The sequence below is a fragment of the Taudactylus pleione genome, unplaced genomic scaffold (genome assembly GCF_031769625.1).
Source record: "Taudactylus pleione unplaced genomic scaffold, aTauple2 ptg001017l, whole genome shotgun sequence".
NCBI lineage: Eukaryota > Metazoa > Chordata > Amphibia > Anura > Myobatrachidae > Taudactylus > Taudactylus pleione.
In genome coordinates, this window is record NW_028285418.1 from 66,057 (window position 1) to 81,350 (window position 15,294).

General features: G+C 46.4%; 1 protein-coding gene across 2 annotated transcripts in view; it reads right to left on the bottom strand.

Annotated features, from left to right (window-relative positions):
• Positions 1-254: 254 nt before the first annotated feature.
• Positions 255-15,294, bottom strand: part of ARMC8 (armadillo repeat containing 8) — an 87,665-nt gene continuing 72,625 nt past the window's right edge. For both annotated transcript variants that reach the window (XM_088461107.1, XM_088461108.1), the window contains 7 exons: positions 11,773-11,865; positions 11,361-11,510; positions 10,189-10,284; positions 6,715-6,810; positions 4,618-4,690; positions 2,407-2,500; positions 255-970 (listed from right to left, as the gene is read on the bottom strand). In XM_088461107.1, the coding sequence (XP_088317233.1) occupies positions 937-970; positions 2,407-2,500; positions 4,618-4,690; positions 6,715-6,810; positions 10,189-10,284; positions 11,361-11,510; positions 11,773-11,865 (636 nt within the window). In that variant the 3' untranslated portion in view covers positions 255-936. The remainder of the gene's footprint in view (positions 971-2,406; positions 2,501-4,617; positions 4,691-6,714; positions 6,811-10,188; positions 10,285-11,360; positions 11,511-11,772; positions 11,866-15,294) is intronic.

The window sequence follows — 15,294 nt, forward strand, 5'->3', positions numbered from 1 at the left end:
AAAAAATTCTCCTTGCTTAATGTGCTCTCTCCCCTATTGGCTGATCTCTCTCACTCACCAAATGCTGTGCTAACATGCAGCCAATAGTGTTATCACCGTCCCCTGCCCCCAAGGATTTGCAGAAGGCTTTGGGCAGACAGACTAGGATGTTTGGGTTCTCTTACATACCAAAAAGTACTCTCATGCTGCAAGGACATTACATAAAAAAACACATTAAAAAATAAAAAAAAAGACATTAAAGCATTTTCCTTTAATGATTTTAGCTTTCATTGAACAGGCAGTAACCCATTTATCTGTAGAAAACCAAAAATATATACAAAGACTCACTTCAGAAATGCATATATTTTACTTACAAATATTTGTACTCTCAAAAATTTAACATAAACTTTAGGGGCACTTATTGTCCTGCACTTTTGTGCATGTACAGTATATATATTTATATATATTTATAGAATTTTGTTTTATTATTAAATAACATTTTACAAACTGTATAGAACTTACAACTTTTTGTACAACAAAGTTTTTGCCACGGAAAACTGCCGTGGGGAGAAGAGAAAAAAAAATGGGGGGGGGAGAGAATCGTTCCACATTCTTGTTTGTGAAGTCTCAAGAGGTCTGTGAGTAGAAGGGGGGAGTGGGCGGGGTGAGAGAGGTTGAGGTATTAAGCTACACACAGAGGAGCTTGCAAAACCGCATTAAATCCAAAGTAGCTCAAAAATATCCCACATGTGGAAAAAAGAAAATGGATAGCGATGACCCATTGGAAGTTGGGAGAGGAGGAGGTGGATTATATATGAATTAGTCCATTGTGAGGCTGCATGGAGCACGAAAATGTCCAAGGTGACTGTGTGCACTTATTTGTTTCTCATCTGTGGGTGCAGTGGAAGAAAGGTGATGTACGTGACAGCCAGGGGCATGGGGGTTTATCTCCCAGGATCATGCAAAGTATTGCTGAAGAGCTGTTTTTGCCCTAGAGGGAGAGGAAGACACAAAGATTACTTTTCACATAACATTGTTCTAGATCTGACTACAACCTTTAGCTTCTCTTCCTACTATCCCTGACTGAATCGGTATGAATTACCGCCGGAAGCAAGTTCAAATCCCAACAGCGGCTGCCCGACATGGGTGAAAATCCCGAATGTCCCCAGGTAAGTATTTACTAACCTAACCTCCCCCCTCTAACCCTAACCTCCCGGGGGGGTGCCTAACCCTAAGTCCCCCCCCCCCCCACGCGGCTGTCTGCAGCAGCACCCGGCATCACTTTGATCGGGATGCCGGGCGCCGGTCTCCCGGCGTCAGTAAAATGATTTAGACGCCTGTCATTTAACCCTCGCCGGGATAAAGCAGTCGGGAAGCCGGCCGTCGGGATTACGTCCGCCGGCTTCCCGACTACATACCATCCCTGACAGCAGTACAGGAGGACAGTCATTTTATTCAGACAAGTTACCCATTACTTGTAAGGGGTTTATAAATATAAAAGTTGTGATAACCAAGTGTAGATGTTGTAAAGATCGCTCCAGTGGTAGCTCCCAAGAGACGTATCTGACGCATTCTATATATCAGGCGAAGTTGTGGGTTATTTCACAATGAAACGCGCCATGTATGCTACTTTGGGATTACCACTGGACCGATCTTTATAACACACAGTTGTTTCCCTACCAAAATGTATAAAAAAAAAGTGCAAGTAATATGACAAAAGTATCTTTGGGTCGAGTTGCGAGCGAAGGGACCGCCGAAGTTTGACAGGACGGAGTTTTGCAGCTGAATAGGGCGTTTTGAAGAGTTGTAAAATGGTTGTAAATATAGAGCACAGACAGCAAAGTGATTAACAACAATTATTGAATTAATAAAAGTTTTGAAAATGTCAGAGCAAAATCCGTCAAGATAAAAGCGTCATGTGTTTTATGTAGGTGTATGTTTGTAGGGTGCGCAAAGTGCGAAAATCTAAATCTTGGTCTCATCTGGTCACCAAATTTTTCTCCACTTAGGCATGCGGGTCTCCCTGGTGCTATTAGGCAAACTCCTGGTGAGTTGGCATGCGACTTGCCATTAACCACGGATTTCTTTTTAACATCTCTGCCACTGAAGACTACAACTCGTTTAGAGTTGCCATAGGCCCTTCTCAACAGACGCTCAGATGTGGAGGACAGCTGGTTCTTTGATCTGCATGATGAAACTCATTTGCAAATCAACAAACCACCTCTGGGACCTCTCAGGGAGCGACAGGCTTCTTCTTAAATTCATTGAGACTCCTGCACCAGGGGTGATAAAGGCGTAACTGCAATTACTCTAAGAGTGTAAGCCTCACGTGCACCGCGGGGGGAGGCAACACTATACAGTATGTGCAACGTCTCCACTCTCTAACAAGCATACAACCACTTCTCCTATATTCAGATCCACACTCACTTGTCACAAAGGTTCGGATCCGTGGACTGACTCAGCTTGTGGAGGATGTCGACGATCCCGATTTCCCGTAGCTTATCCTGACGTTCTTGTGAACCTTTGGAATCGAGACACAACTGAGAACCTTTAATACTGAGATGTGGCAGCAGCGATACCATAAAATTATTATTTTTTTTTAGCGTCAATAATAATTCAAATAAATCACGACATTTTTTATTGTACAAAGCAGCCCTGATATGATGCAATAGATGGTATCCAACTATGACCAACTGCAGGCCTACAGCAATAAGCTTATAGGGCTGCAAGACCAGGGCTCCGGGGCTGCAAGACCAGGGCTCCGGGGCTGCAAGACCAGGGCTCCGGGGCTGCAAGACCAGGGCTCCGGGGCTGCAAGACCAGGGCTCCGGGGCTGCAAGACCAGGGCTCCGGGGCTGCAAGACCAGGGCTCCGGGGCTGCAAGACCAGGGCTACGGGGCTGCAAGACCAGGCAAGCGCCATTTCTGCATTAGACTCACAGATTCACTTCTCAATAACTAAAACTTGGCACCACTTGTGTTAATAGCTACTTCCATTTAAACAAAAGCCAGCACATAAGTTTATACTTCTAGCACGCCATGACAAAGCTACATCAGTATATGCATCAAAACGGTATAGCGGCCCATGCTCATCGGTTATCCATGCACTGAAGAGTCTACAATGTCACAGAACAATAGGCATTATAATATAATATAACACGTGTCTTAATAATGGAAAGGCCTACCCTTCCCTCCAGCTGCTGCTGTACCTGCGTCTGGATAATGTTACGGTGCGGTCCAAAGAATCCTCACCAAAGTGGTGCATCAGTGATAGGGTGTCCATCCATATATACTGATCATACATATCACAGGACACGCATGAATTACACAGGCTCTGCGGCTGACTTCAAGTATGCATTTCCCCTGATTTTAATCAGCCACGGAACCTGTGTAATCTAGGAGTTTCCCGGTATAGAGGGATAGTATGGTAACTCTACTCATATAACGAAGTGCAATAGGATAATGCTGGTGCTATATAATTCGCTAAATAAGTAACAAATACAGATTATACAAAAGGTCGGAGGATAAGACCTTACAGTACAGTATGGTCTGGGAGCTGCTAGACTTGGCAAATAAGTTCCGAATAAACTTGGAATTATAAAGCAAGACGTATTACCTACCAATGGAACAAATACCCCTTTTACACTAGCTCCAATAACCTGGGCTATTGCACGTGCATGCGCTGCAACCCGGGTTACTGTGCAGTGGGAAAAGGCCGGGTTGAAATAAGGCGGGTAGAGAAACCAGGTCACGAGAAGGGCTGAACGTGTGTTACTCTATTCCCAAATCTGAATCGGGCCCTCTGTCCTCATGCAAGACTAAAAGGCCCCCAAACACGGTGCTATGCGAATTGCGATCCGACAGCCGACATATCGGGCGATCCCCACACATGGAGGGATTGGGTGGCCGACCGCCCGATGTGCCGGCACGCCCCTCCCCCAGCCGCATAGCGCTGCATGGTATCGCACATCGCATCCGACAGATCAATTGAACAAGCAGTAAGATCCGGAGGTGCGATGTATGACCCCACGGGAGCGTGCACTGGCCGATATCATGCCGCACACACGGCGCAAAATAGCAGCGATATCGTTCCAATCCGTTGGAGCCGGCTGCTATATCGCACCGTGTATAGGGGCCTTAACAGTGTGTTTTTCAAGGTATCCCCAAGAATAATTTGTGCCACCTGCAGTCAATTAACACAACTCTGCCCCAGCTACATGATCTGGAAAACATGCACTGTTAGGGTTCCATGAGGAACAGGTTTGAAAACCACTGATCTACTCCAAAATGTTTCATTCTCAGTCATGACAAGTGTTTAAATAATAGAAAAAGAGAGAAGTTGTGGGTTATTACGCTCCCATGTAATATGAAAAAATAAAATGATGTATTCTATATCTTCTCTGAAACATGCACATGGACTTACAGAGGTGTCCTTACACATCTTTGCTGCAATCGCGATAATAAGCCCGCGCCAGGGACTGTTCGCACCGGGCATATAATTTTTTGGCCGAAAATGCTTCTAAGTCGCAATGCGATGCGAATAGGACGCGCCAGCAGACTGTGCGGATTAATTTGATATGCGACACTTGTATCTCCCTATAAAGGCGGGTATAAGACATTGGGCAGAGGTCTGGCTTACCTTCCTCCTCATTCCAGGTGAGGTTTGCGATGCAGAACATGGCGGCCAGCTGGAGCTTCAGGTTGGAATGACCCTGTTATGGGGAAACAGAGATCACAACATCGGGACCGTTACTTGTTCAGAGACATAAATTCAGCGTAACAGAGACTTGATTTCTTCATTAGGGGGAAAGGGAATGGCCCTCGTCTAAACCATTCCCAAGCTGGTGTAGTGTAAGCTGTGCGTACAATGAGTAGGGACGCTATCAGTTTAGTGTACTTGCAAAGCGGGATGCAATCATGTCAATAGTGACAGAACTACGCTGGCACCACAATGTCAACAAGGTTAAAATGCTACATAAGCACCTGACATGGTGGTGTCGGCATAGTGCTGCCGACATGGTCATTGCTGACATGCTGCATGTATTCCTGGAAAACCCTTCTTTACAATGATACCAGACTAAAGGTGTCGCAGATTTATAGATGTTGTCACCATCTCACATGGGGGGTTATTCAGAGTTGCACCGGTCTCTCTTCTTGGACGCAAACAGCGAGGCTTTGCACACAGCGCATGCGCAGAAGCGGCTTTACGCATTTTTGAGTATGCCCGCCCTACTTTGTATCATATTCAACTTGGGCGGATCAGTATTACCGTGAAATAGGGAGTTTAGGGGCGTGAACTAGACAGTGGCAAGGTGATTGCGGGCATGGACCTAGGGGCATATCTAATTAGGGCCGGGGTTTACCGCATAGGGGAAAAACTCCCGGTTTTATCGTCTGTTAACTTCAATAATTCTGCATTCTCCCAGCGCAGTAAACCCTCGGGTAACTCACAGATTCCACGTGATATGCTGGAATCTATGGCTTTCCCTCAGCGCTAAGTCCCAGAGGCTGCATTTTAATAGTGCGCCCTCTAGGGGTTCATGCACGGGGATGCAGAACCAGTCCGAGCAGACAATTAGCCGTGAAATGACTTGAAAGTGGCTTGCGAGCTAGCAAAATCAGATCGCGATGAATGATTTGCGCACGTGCACTGCGAATTATACGCATGTGCAGATGTGCGATTATCGCTCCCAGCGAGCATGCCCTAGCGAGAGACTCTGAATGAGGTCCTAGGTTTTATCTGGATCCTAGATAAAACGGTCACTAATTACAGAGACTGATCTTGCAACATCAGAAGAAATAGGATTTCTACACTTACATTAAATCCTTTGGGGACACTACTAACCTTGGGGTATCGGATTTGCAGGATGTGTCACTCATATTGCTACAAATCATATGTAATGTAATTCCTCCCCTATCTATAGCCGCCATGCAATAGTTAATGCATTTCTAACAGAGCCTTCAGGATAGGACTAAAATAAAAGCATCGGACCACCGTAACATTTACCGAGCCATTAAGGGTGGGGCCACAATGTCCCCTACTTGGATTTAGAGGAAAGGATGTAACAGTAAGTACAAAATACTATTTTCTCCTAGCTCCTCTTTGGGAGACACTACTGACCTTAGGGTGGTCCCTAACCATGCACTGTAACATCTTAGTGTGCACAGGGGAACCCGCCCAGCTTGGGCTCTATACCACCATGTCCAAGGTCACCAACCTGGAAAGTCTGATCAGGGGTCCTGAATATTAACAAACCAGATTTGACCCTGTCAGAACACAACTCGGAGCCCCCAAGCGATACCTGACAAGACTGTGGCAGCCTAATCTGTGACCCTACTAAGGGACTGGAAGAATATCGACAACAGAAAGACAGAGTCTGACCAATGGCTCAAATCACAAAGAGCTAAGAAGAACACTAAGGCACTCAGAATAACCTAAGGAGCTATTGCAATGAGGGGGGCTATATACAGAAAGGAGATACAATATCAACGAGTTGTAGCAGTCTGAGAGCTAAATCCTGCATTGCACCCTCTGTAGCCCAAGGTTAGTAGTGTCCCCCATAGAGGACGTAAGAGAAACAGTTAGCTGCAATAATGATCAGATGAAGTGGGTGCTAACTTAGAAATAGCTACATTGTCTGGCTGATAAACATGATGAGGATTTAAATCATGTTGCAAGAAACCCTTTTAACCAGTGACTGCCCATATGGTGTTAGGGCATAAGTCTGCCACTTACCACATAATACTTAATTTTCTGCAAAATGTCATCATTTGTCATAATAAGATCTTTAGCCGTGGTCCCGTCTGCTATGTTGGCGAGAATGCACAGTGTCTGGAATATAAGAAATACAGGTCATATTCCTGCCCTTTGTCCTTCCCTCATTCCCATAAATGAATGACACCTTCTTTTGCCAATACTCAGCCTGTCGGTTTTCCGAAATAAATCAATATCATCATTCAAAGACCATTTATGCAGGTCGTGTAGTCTGGCTCCCATTTATTTCAACGTCCATCCAATATTTCTATTACGCAAATGCCTATTACAAACACTTCCTATAGCCTTTCCGGTATACAATCGGGAAGCCGGCTGCCTTAATACCGGCAGCCGGCTTCCCGACTGTCATATCCTGGCGAGGGATGAAATGTCAGGCGTCTAGATGTAGACGCCTGACATTTCCCCGATGCCGGGAGACAGGCGCCTGGAATCCCAATCGAAGGGATGCCAGGCGCTGCGAGCGGACAGCGGCGGGGGGGGAGGGTTAGGCACCCCCCCGGGAGGATTAGGCTAGGGGGAGGGAGGGTTAGGATTAGGCACCCACCCGGGGGACTTAGGTTTAGGCAGCGGGGAAGGGGGGGGATTAGGATTAGGCACTTGGGGGGGAGGTTAGGGTTAGGCACCCCTAAGGAGGGTTAGGTTAGTAGATAGTACTTACCTATGCACGATCGGGAATTCCAGCACTGTCAGGCTTCCGCTGCCGTTAACTCTTCTGTTGTTGGCCAGACGCTGCCGGGAATCGAACTGCCGGCCGGCGGTATTTCATACCGATTCCAGCCTTTCCAAACCATGTGTCTGCATTCCCGGGTTAGTCTGAATACCGGATATCCAGTGTCGGATTTTAACCTAAGGGTTGCAGCACCCCCCTCCAGTTAAATCCATCTTAAATAAAATAACTGAATATCTGTGGAAATCACAGTGTCAGTAGCACGGACATGCCCTCAGTCTTGCAAAGCGTCTGGTATCTGGAACATGGGAGTAATCGGATTGGACACCCAGAACTAGTGAGCCACGGCAGCCCCATTACAAGCACTAGATTACTTCTGTTCTGCAGATCCAGAACAAATTGCGTGCAGATAATAAGCTAGTGCATTCTGTTATCAGCAGTTTTCAGCAAAAAACTAGCTAAAGACAGGCCGGCTGCAGAGTCCATTCATTTCCTCGAGTTCTGACTATCGCCTGGGGCTATGTGCATGGAATCAGTATCAAATACCGCCGGATATGAGCTCAGCGGACCTAATACCGATGCCGGAAGTTAGAAGATGAAGATCCCGACAAGGTAAGTTCTTTTTGCAATCGCTGACTCTTTCCCCCCTTAACCTCCCCCCCCCCCTAGTGCCTAACCCTAACACCCCCCTCCCCCCAAGTGCCTAAACCTAACCCCCCCAATGCCGAAGCCTAAACCTGAGTCTCCCAGGGGGGGGGGGGGGTCCTAGCCCTAAGTCCCCCCCCCCCGGAGCCCCTAACCTAACCCTCCTCCCCCCCACCCCCATTAGTCCCCTGCCGAGATTTGGGAGTCGGGAAGCCGGCGGTCGGCATTTCGACCGCTGGTTTATTGACTGCTTCCCCTGTGGATACACTGCTGTCAGTTTTATTGCTCACTACTGGAAGGGTTATCAATGTCATTCACAGAATACTTGCTACATTATGACAGACATCAACAAAGGAAGGGACTAATTAAGTAGATTTGCTGGGGACCATTACAGCGAACGTGCCTTCGTCACAGAATAGCACAAAAAGTAACAAGCAGAATATAATAATAATAATAATCATCAAGCTATATTAAATAGTAACAGAGGAAGTCCAGGTCAATTCACTGCTACTAATCAGAATGTGTCTATGAAATTCTATAGCTGCCTGCAAACTGCACTGTAGTAACAAGGCAACAATACCACTAGGCAACTGTAGCGTCTGAACACGAAATAAATCTCTCGGGAGACTTTAATATAGGACAGAAGCCAATGAACCCCTGTTTCATCCAACTGTCCCATCACACACCTAGAACAGTGCTCCGTGTGTACACATCCGCCAGGAGAAGCAATATAGTACCACAAAACATTACAGTGTGAACGAAAGGTACTAAATACTTTCTAATTACGCCACGAGTCTAGCGCAAGTCACAATGGCCAACCCAAGGTCTGAACTTCTAGAACGCTCTTGCCTGCATAAACTGCGGAGATTATGTACCAAAACGTGGATGTTTGTCAAACACTCATGAAAAGTTCATAACTCTATAAGCATGAGGAACCATTACTTGTACAATATGTTCCATTCTAGGTCAATGTACTCTACATATGGGGGAGATGTAAGAAGAGGTGGCAAGTGCCAAATGCTCTATAACCAGCGCTGACACTTACATTGAACCTTAGTATGTATGAAAGCAGATAACGCAGAGAAAAATCACATTTCTTCTCGGACCCACCATTTGCGGCAATGGTGCCCTGCATCACCCTTAAATTGCCTACAGTTTACAGTCCCATAGAGATGCATATTAAAATGCAAGAATTAAGGCTCCAAAATGTTTTTTGCGTGCACTGCGCACGCTCTGTACATCGCGCCAGAGTAAGAGATTTCGCGTCAGTCCTGAATTGATCCCCTAGATCTGAGGTTCCCAAACTCCACCATTACAGTCCACATTTTAAGGATATCCATGTTTGAGCACTGGTGACTTAGGGCCTGATTCAGACCCACTCGCGAGCGGCTGTCCGCTCGCAAGTGGGTCGATGGTGTGCACTGCGCATGCGCACGACGGAGGGAGCTCCGTCGTGCGCATGCGCGAGACGCGACGAGCGAAGGACTTTCCTTCGCTCGTTGTGTCTGATCAAAGGGGGTGTGCTGTCGATGTTGATTGACAGCACGCCCCCTTTGGTGGGCGTGCCGGGGGCGTGCCTCCCAGACGGGAGCGTTCCCAAGGGAACGCCTACCGTCAGAAGCCGGCCCCACTGACATCACTAGTGATGTCAGTGGGAGTGATTTTGGCTCTGATAGAGCCAAAATCACCCCAGGGCTTGCGGCAGCGAGACCCTACCGCAGGCTTCGGCTCGTAGTGGCGATGGTCGCGATGGTCAAGACCATCGCGACCATCAACCTGCACGCTCGTATATGCTGTGGGTGGTGACCCACAGCTATACGAGCGTCCAGGAGGACGCTCCATAATTATGGAGGTGGGCCCTGATTCAGAGCGAGCGCTCTGGTCAGAGCGTCCGGCTCTGAATCAGGGCCCTAATTAGCACCTCAGTCAATTTTATTTAACCTTTTGGACTCCAGCATGATTAGCCTTAAAATCTGTACTGCAATGGCGGAGTTTGGGAACCTCTAGACTAGTGATATTGAATACTGTCAATCATTCCTTGGAGTGTAATTAGTGTCATGCTTATATAAAGGTCACACTAGTGCAGTGTAGGCACACCAGGCAGGGAACCACTGATAACTTACTTGTTCTTTGACCTCTATATTATGCTCCCCTTCAAGGATGAAGGTCACGGCTTGCATGATCTGCTTCCCATGTGTGCTCATTATCTGGTCTATATGCTTGAAGTGCAGATAGGAGACAAAGGACAGAGGAATAATGTCATCACTACAGCCTGTAGCAGGGAGGCAAGGGTTACATCAATCTAAGCGCAAGTGAATAATAATTATCTCCTGAAACAAAGAATCAATTTTATAATAAATAGGATGTACACCGTGCATGGGTAAAGGACAGTATTCACTAGAATAATAACCCTTTGGCCATGAGGGTCACATATCTTAATGCAGTCAGATTCAGATTCTGAGATTATGTTAATTCACATGTTACAGTGCATGTTTTCCAGATCATCTAGCTGGGGCACAGGTGTGTTAATTGACTAACACAATAGATTTACACGTGGTACAAATTATTCCTGAGGAAAACTTACAAGCACGCTCTGTTAGGGCTCCATGAAAACAGAGCTTGAGAAACACGGACATATAGAAATGATGACTTGAGGTAATTGTGAGTTAACAATTGTGGCATTTAATAAGTCCTGTAATATTGATAAGAATTGCCTTGACGTTTAAGATTCAAATCAGTCTTCTGCACAGGAATTGACAGCCGTGTAGAACAGGCTCGCTAGGCATGCCACGTAGTATCAGGACACATACACCTATCCTTACATTGCGCCCTATTTGGCGTGTCGCAGAATTTGCCTCACCATGGATCCCGCGGATACTTTTTCAGTATGAATGGGTCTGAATTGCATTACTAAAGTGACTCAGTCACTAATCCGGGTAAAAAGACAACAGACGGACGTCCGGTATGAATGGTCTGCGCCAGGCCTTGCATAGTTATGCTTAATCTGCGACGTACACCAATTCCTTTGTGACATAAACACTTATACTAAGTAACTAGGATACTGTGATGGAATGTGTGCGCAGCTATTATGCAAATAAGGCGTAAAAATCATGAAAGAGCAAAGTACGGGCATCTATACCCGCGGCAGAGCGTTTAAGTCGCATTTGATGTCTCGCGCCATATGTCGAAAACAGGATATGTCTATGAGGAGCCTTCTGTAATACTGCATAGCATTGGCCATTTTGTACGGCCACGTTGTAATGGCCTAATGTCATGCTACTAGTGGAAGACTTACTGGGCGTGTTGACAAGAGGTTTCTGAGAAGTCCCAAAGTTTTCATCAAAACATTGACGTCCGAATCGGAAAGCAGGCGGAACAACTGCTCGGTGTTCAAACCTCTTAAAATGTCAGATTTTATTTTCTGGTCGGCTTGAAACGCCATGTTCTGCGGAACAGGAAAGTGGTTATGAAAGTGCCCTGAATGGTCAGAGGCCCAAATTTATCAACGAATTCTATTCTTGTTATCACCCGTTACTAATCTTAAATGGTGCTCCAACCAATCAGCTCTTAAATGTCATGTGTTTGAAAAATGACAGTTAGGAGCTGATTGGTTGGAGCGCCATTTAAGATTAGTAACGGGTGAGAACTAGAACATCACTCGCTGATAAATCTGGGCCAAAGGGTGACGTCTGCAGAGGAATGCTTACCATCAGGGCCCAGATACCATTCACCCGCAGGGACGGATTCTCACTTAGGGTCAGGCTGCAGAGCAGTTCCACAGCGCCAGATTCCAGAATAGGCTGAAAGCCGAGACACCAAATTAGAACCCGATTTAGAAGGAAGAATTCACAAGTTGGTTACGTGTTCCCAAACAGTGTTCAGCAACTCAGATTTCTGTTCTCATTTCCCTTCTACCAAATTAGTTTCCCACGGTCCACATGCAGAACATACAGGCAGTTATGGGACTCCCAGCTACAATCAAAATCTTTAGGCTTAAAGCAATTAAAGGGATTAGGAAATGAATCAAGACTAGTGTTATTCTGAGATTAGACAAGTGCGCTGTGTAACTCGTGTCTTTCAAGATACGTTCCACAAAAACATCAATACTGTATGTTACTAAAACACCTTAGACTTGTGTAATAAGAAATTGGAACCCCCCTCCCACTCAAAAACCTTCCATTTGTATCAAATTCATCATAAAAATATCCACAACATACACAAGTGATACTAATTGAATTGTACCCTAAAATATTATTAGAATCAAAAGTAGCAACTTTGCACATTGGTGGGGCAGATGTAAAACACGCAGAGAGAGTTATGGCCGGTACACAATAGACGATATGTGGTCCGATCCGGCCGGACGACATGTCGGCAACATCGTCTAGTGTGTACATACAATGTCACTGCCGATGAACGCTCCCGCGAAGGCCATGCTGCCGAATTGAACATGGCCCCCGCTGCAGCAAGTGTGTAAACACTTGCCAATGCCGGGACCCCTACCGGGTCCCGTCGCACGACAGGTCAGCTGGGAACACATCGTTAAATGTGTACCCAGCTTTAGATGTGGGAGATGTGTCCAAACTCATATCTAACTGTGGTGTAAGAATAAAGCTGCCCAGCATTTTTGGGCTACATGCAAAAAACCGGCGGTATTTAACCTGCATGCAAAAAGAAAACAAAAATGCACTCCTTGCATTGCAACATGGTGTGACCAGGTAATTATAAATAATTTTTTTATACCCCTTTTACACTAAAATCACGGGTCTAACCCGTGATTTAGAACACGGTTCCAACACGGGTCAGACCCCTTTCAGACCGCGGCTCCGACCCGGGTAATTCTTGGGTCGGCGCTGTTTACACTGCACATGGGTCCAGTGGTCCTCGCCTAACGGCACTAGGAGATTACATAATCTCAGAGAGCCAGGGATCTGTGTCTTCCTATGCTGTGAATGGGACACGGGTCACTCGGTCACACTGTAGAATTACATGGGTCATTCCCGTGGTTAACCCTGCTCGCTACCCGGGTCGCATTGCTGGGTCACTCGACCTGGGAATCTACCCCTTGTCCTTTTTACACTGAGCCGCGACCCGGGGGTTACAGGGCAATATCCTGGGTTATTTGGCCAGTGTAAAAGGGGTATTATTTGTTTTTAGCTTTACTCCAACTCAAAACCAGACCTATAGGGGCATATTCAATTAGGTGCGAGAATAGCAAAAAAAACTGCACCTGTGGGGTTTTTCCTGCACCTGCGGGGGGTTTTTCCCTATTCAATTAGGTGCTGGGTTTTATCATTTTTTTAAGCAGTGGGAGGTTGTTGTTTTTTTGCGCACCTCCAGAGCACGACCAAACTGCACCTGTGGGGTTTTTCCTGCACCTGCGGGGGTTTTTTCCCTATTCAATTAGGTGCTGGGTTTTATCATTTTTTTAAGCGGTGGGAGGTTGTTGTTTTTTTGCGCACCTCCAGAGCACGACCAATTGTTCCTAAAATCCATATTTTTAGGAGAAATGATCGGGCAAGGGTCTCGGACCCCAGCGGCACCCCTCCTAATGACTAATTAAGCAATTGGAAGTTTCCAGTTAGCTTAGTCAGTAATTACTCACCTTCTGAAGCAGCGTCTTCTCCCTCCACTGTCCGGACCCGGTCCCCTGAACCAGCGGTGTGTGCAAGATTGTTGTGTGAGTGTGTGTGTGTGTGTGTGTGTGTGTGTGTGTGTGTGTGTGTGTGTGTGTGTGTGTGTGTGTGTGTGTGTGTGTGTGTGTGTGTGTCCTGTGTTTGTCTTAGAACCCTCCGAAGGCAGCAGAAGGGAGAACTACATCTCCCAGCAACCACCTGCTCTCCCAGCTGGGCCCTTCCCAGTGCAAACATGGAGAAGAGATGACCGGGAGCCGTGGAGACCAACAGACCAGTAAGTAGTTTGTTTTTTTTTCCCTCGCACTGCAGGGTTTTCAGCATTTTTCATTAATTGAATACCGCAGGTATCGGGACCGCTCATACCTGCGTAATTCCACTATTGGGCGCAAGTTGTTTTTTTTTTACCTTGCACCCAATTGGATATGCCCCATTATGTACAGAGATTGCACTATAATAAAGATCAGTGTTGGGTCTGGCTGGTGAACACATTAAACATAAATTATTTTTACATTTACTTCCTTCCAAACACATGTCAGCTGTCTTATTCTAGACTATGTGAATAATAATAAACAGAAATAATAAATGAACAATAAATGTATCAAACTGGATGTTACAATAATGGAAAACAAGGCGGGTGACGTAGCCTTAGTGCTGTTTGGGGAGTAATTAGGTCCTCACACACGTCATTCCAGCTGCTCTTTCCCAAAAAGCACAGGGACGTGCGGGTACCTCTCTGGTCTTGAATTATTTATAACGTAAAATCGGTTTTCTTCCTAATGCATTTATAACCCTCCCAAAATGAGCTCAATATTTTATGTAAAACTATAAAAAAAAAAATCTTGTTTTGTACAAGAGCTTTACATATCAGAGGTCAGGAAACCATGCGGAAAAGGAAGCGCAACCTGCACACCAAGGGGGGAACGCAATTGTTTTTTTGGGCGGCGTTAATTGGCGCTAAACGGAGCAATTCAATTGTTTTGGGTGCCCATTAATTATCGCGCTTGATGTGCTCAAAAGCGCGGGTTTAGCCCTGTAAAGTGGTTAAACCAGTCTAAAGTGCTGGTTTAGGAGACTGCGAGCAGAAATGTGTGCGCCCGGGCACTCGCAACCGCACTCGCTCGGAGCAACAGTTGAATTGCTCGGTTGGGTGCACATTATTTAAAGCCACAAGAAAAACAACTGAACTCTCTCCTAAGGGCCTTAGTGGCCGCACCTGTAACTTTTCACACTCTGCATACCCACAAGACGTACTAACAGATGTGTCCGCATACACTATTGCTGCAGTCACGCCAAACAGATCCAGTCAGCGGCAGCATCTACGTGGGACGGTGGGAGTGATGGCGGCGTGGACTGGAGCGGTGCCCATCGCCCATCGTGAAGAAAGGAAAGTACTGCACAGGGGAGTGGGGCCTGTTCTATACTGGGAGGGGACACAGCATAAGGGGCACAACTAGGGGCATTACTGGGGGCACAACATAAGGGGCATTACTGGGGGCACAACATAAGGGGCATTACTGGGGGCACAACATAAGGGGCATTACTGGGGGCACAACATAAGGGGCACTACTGGAGGCACTGTATAAGGGGCTCTAATAC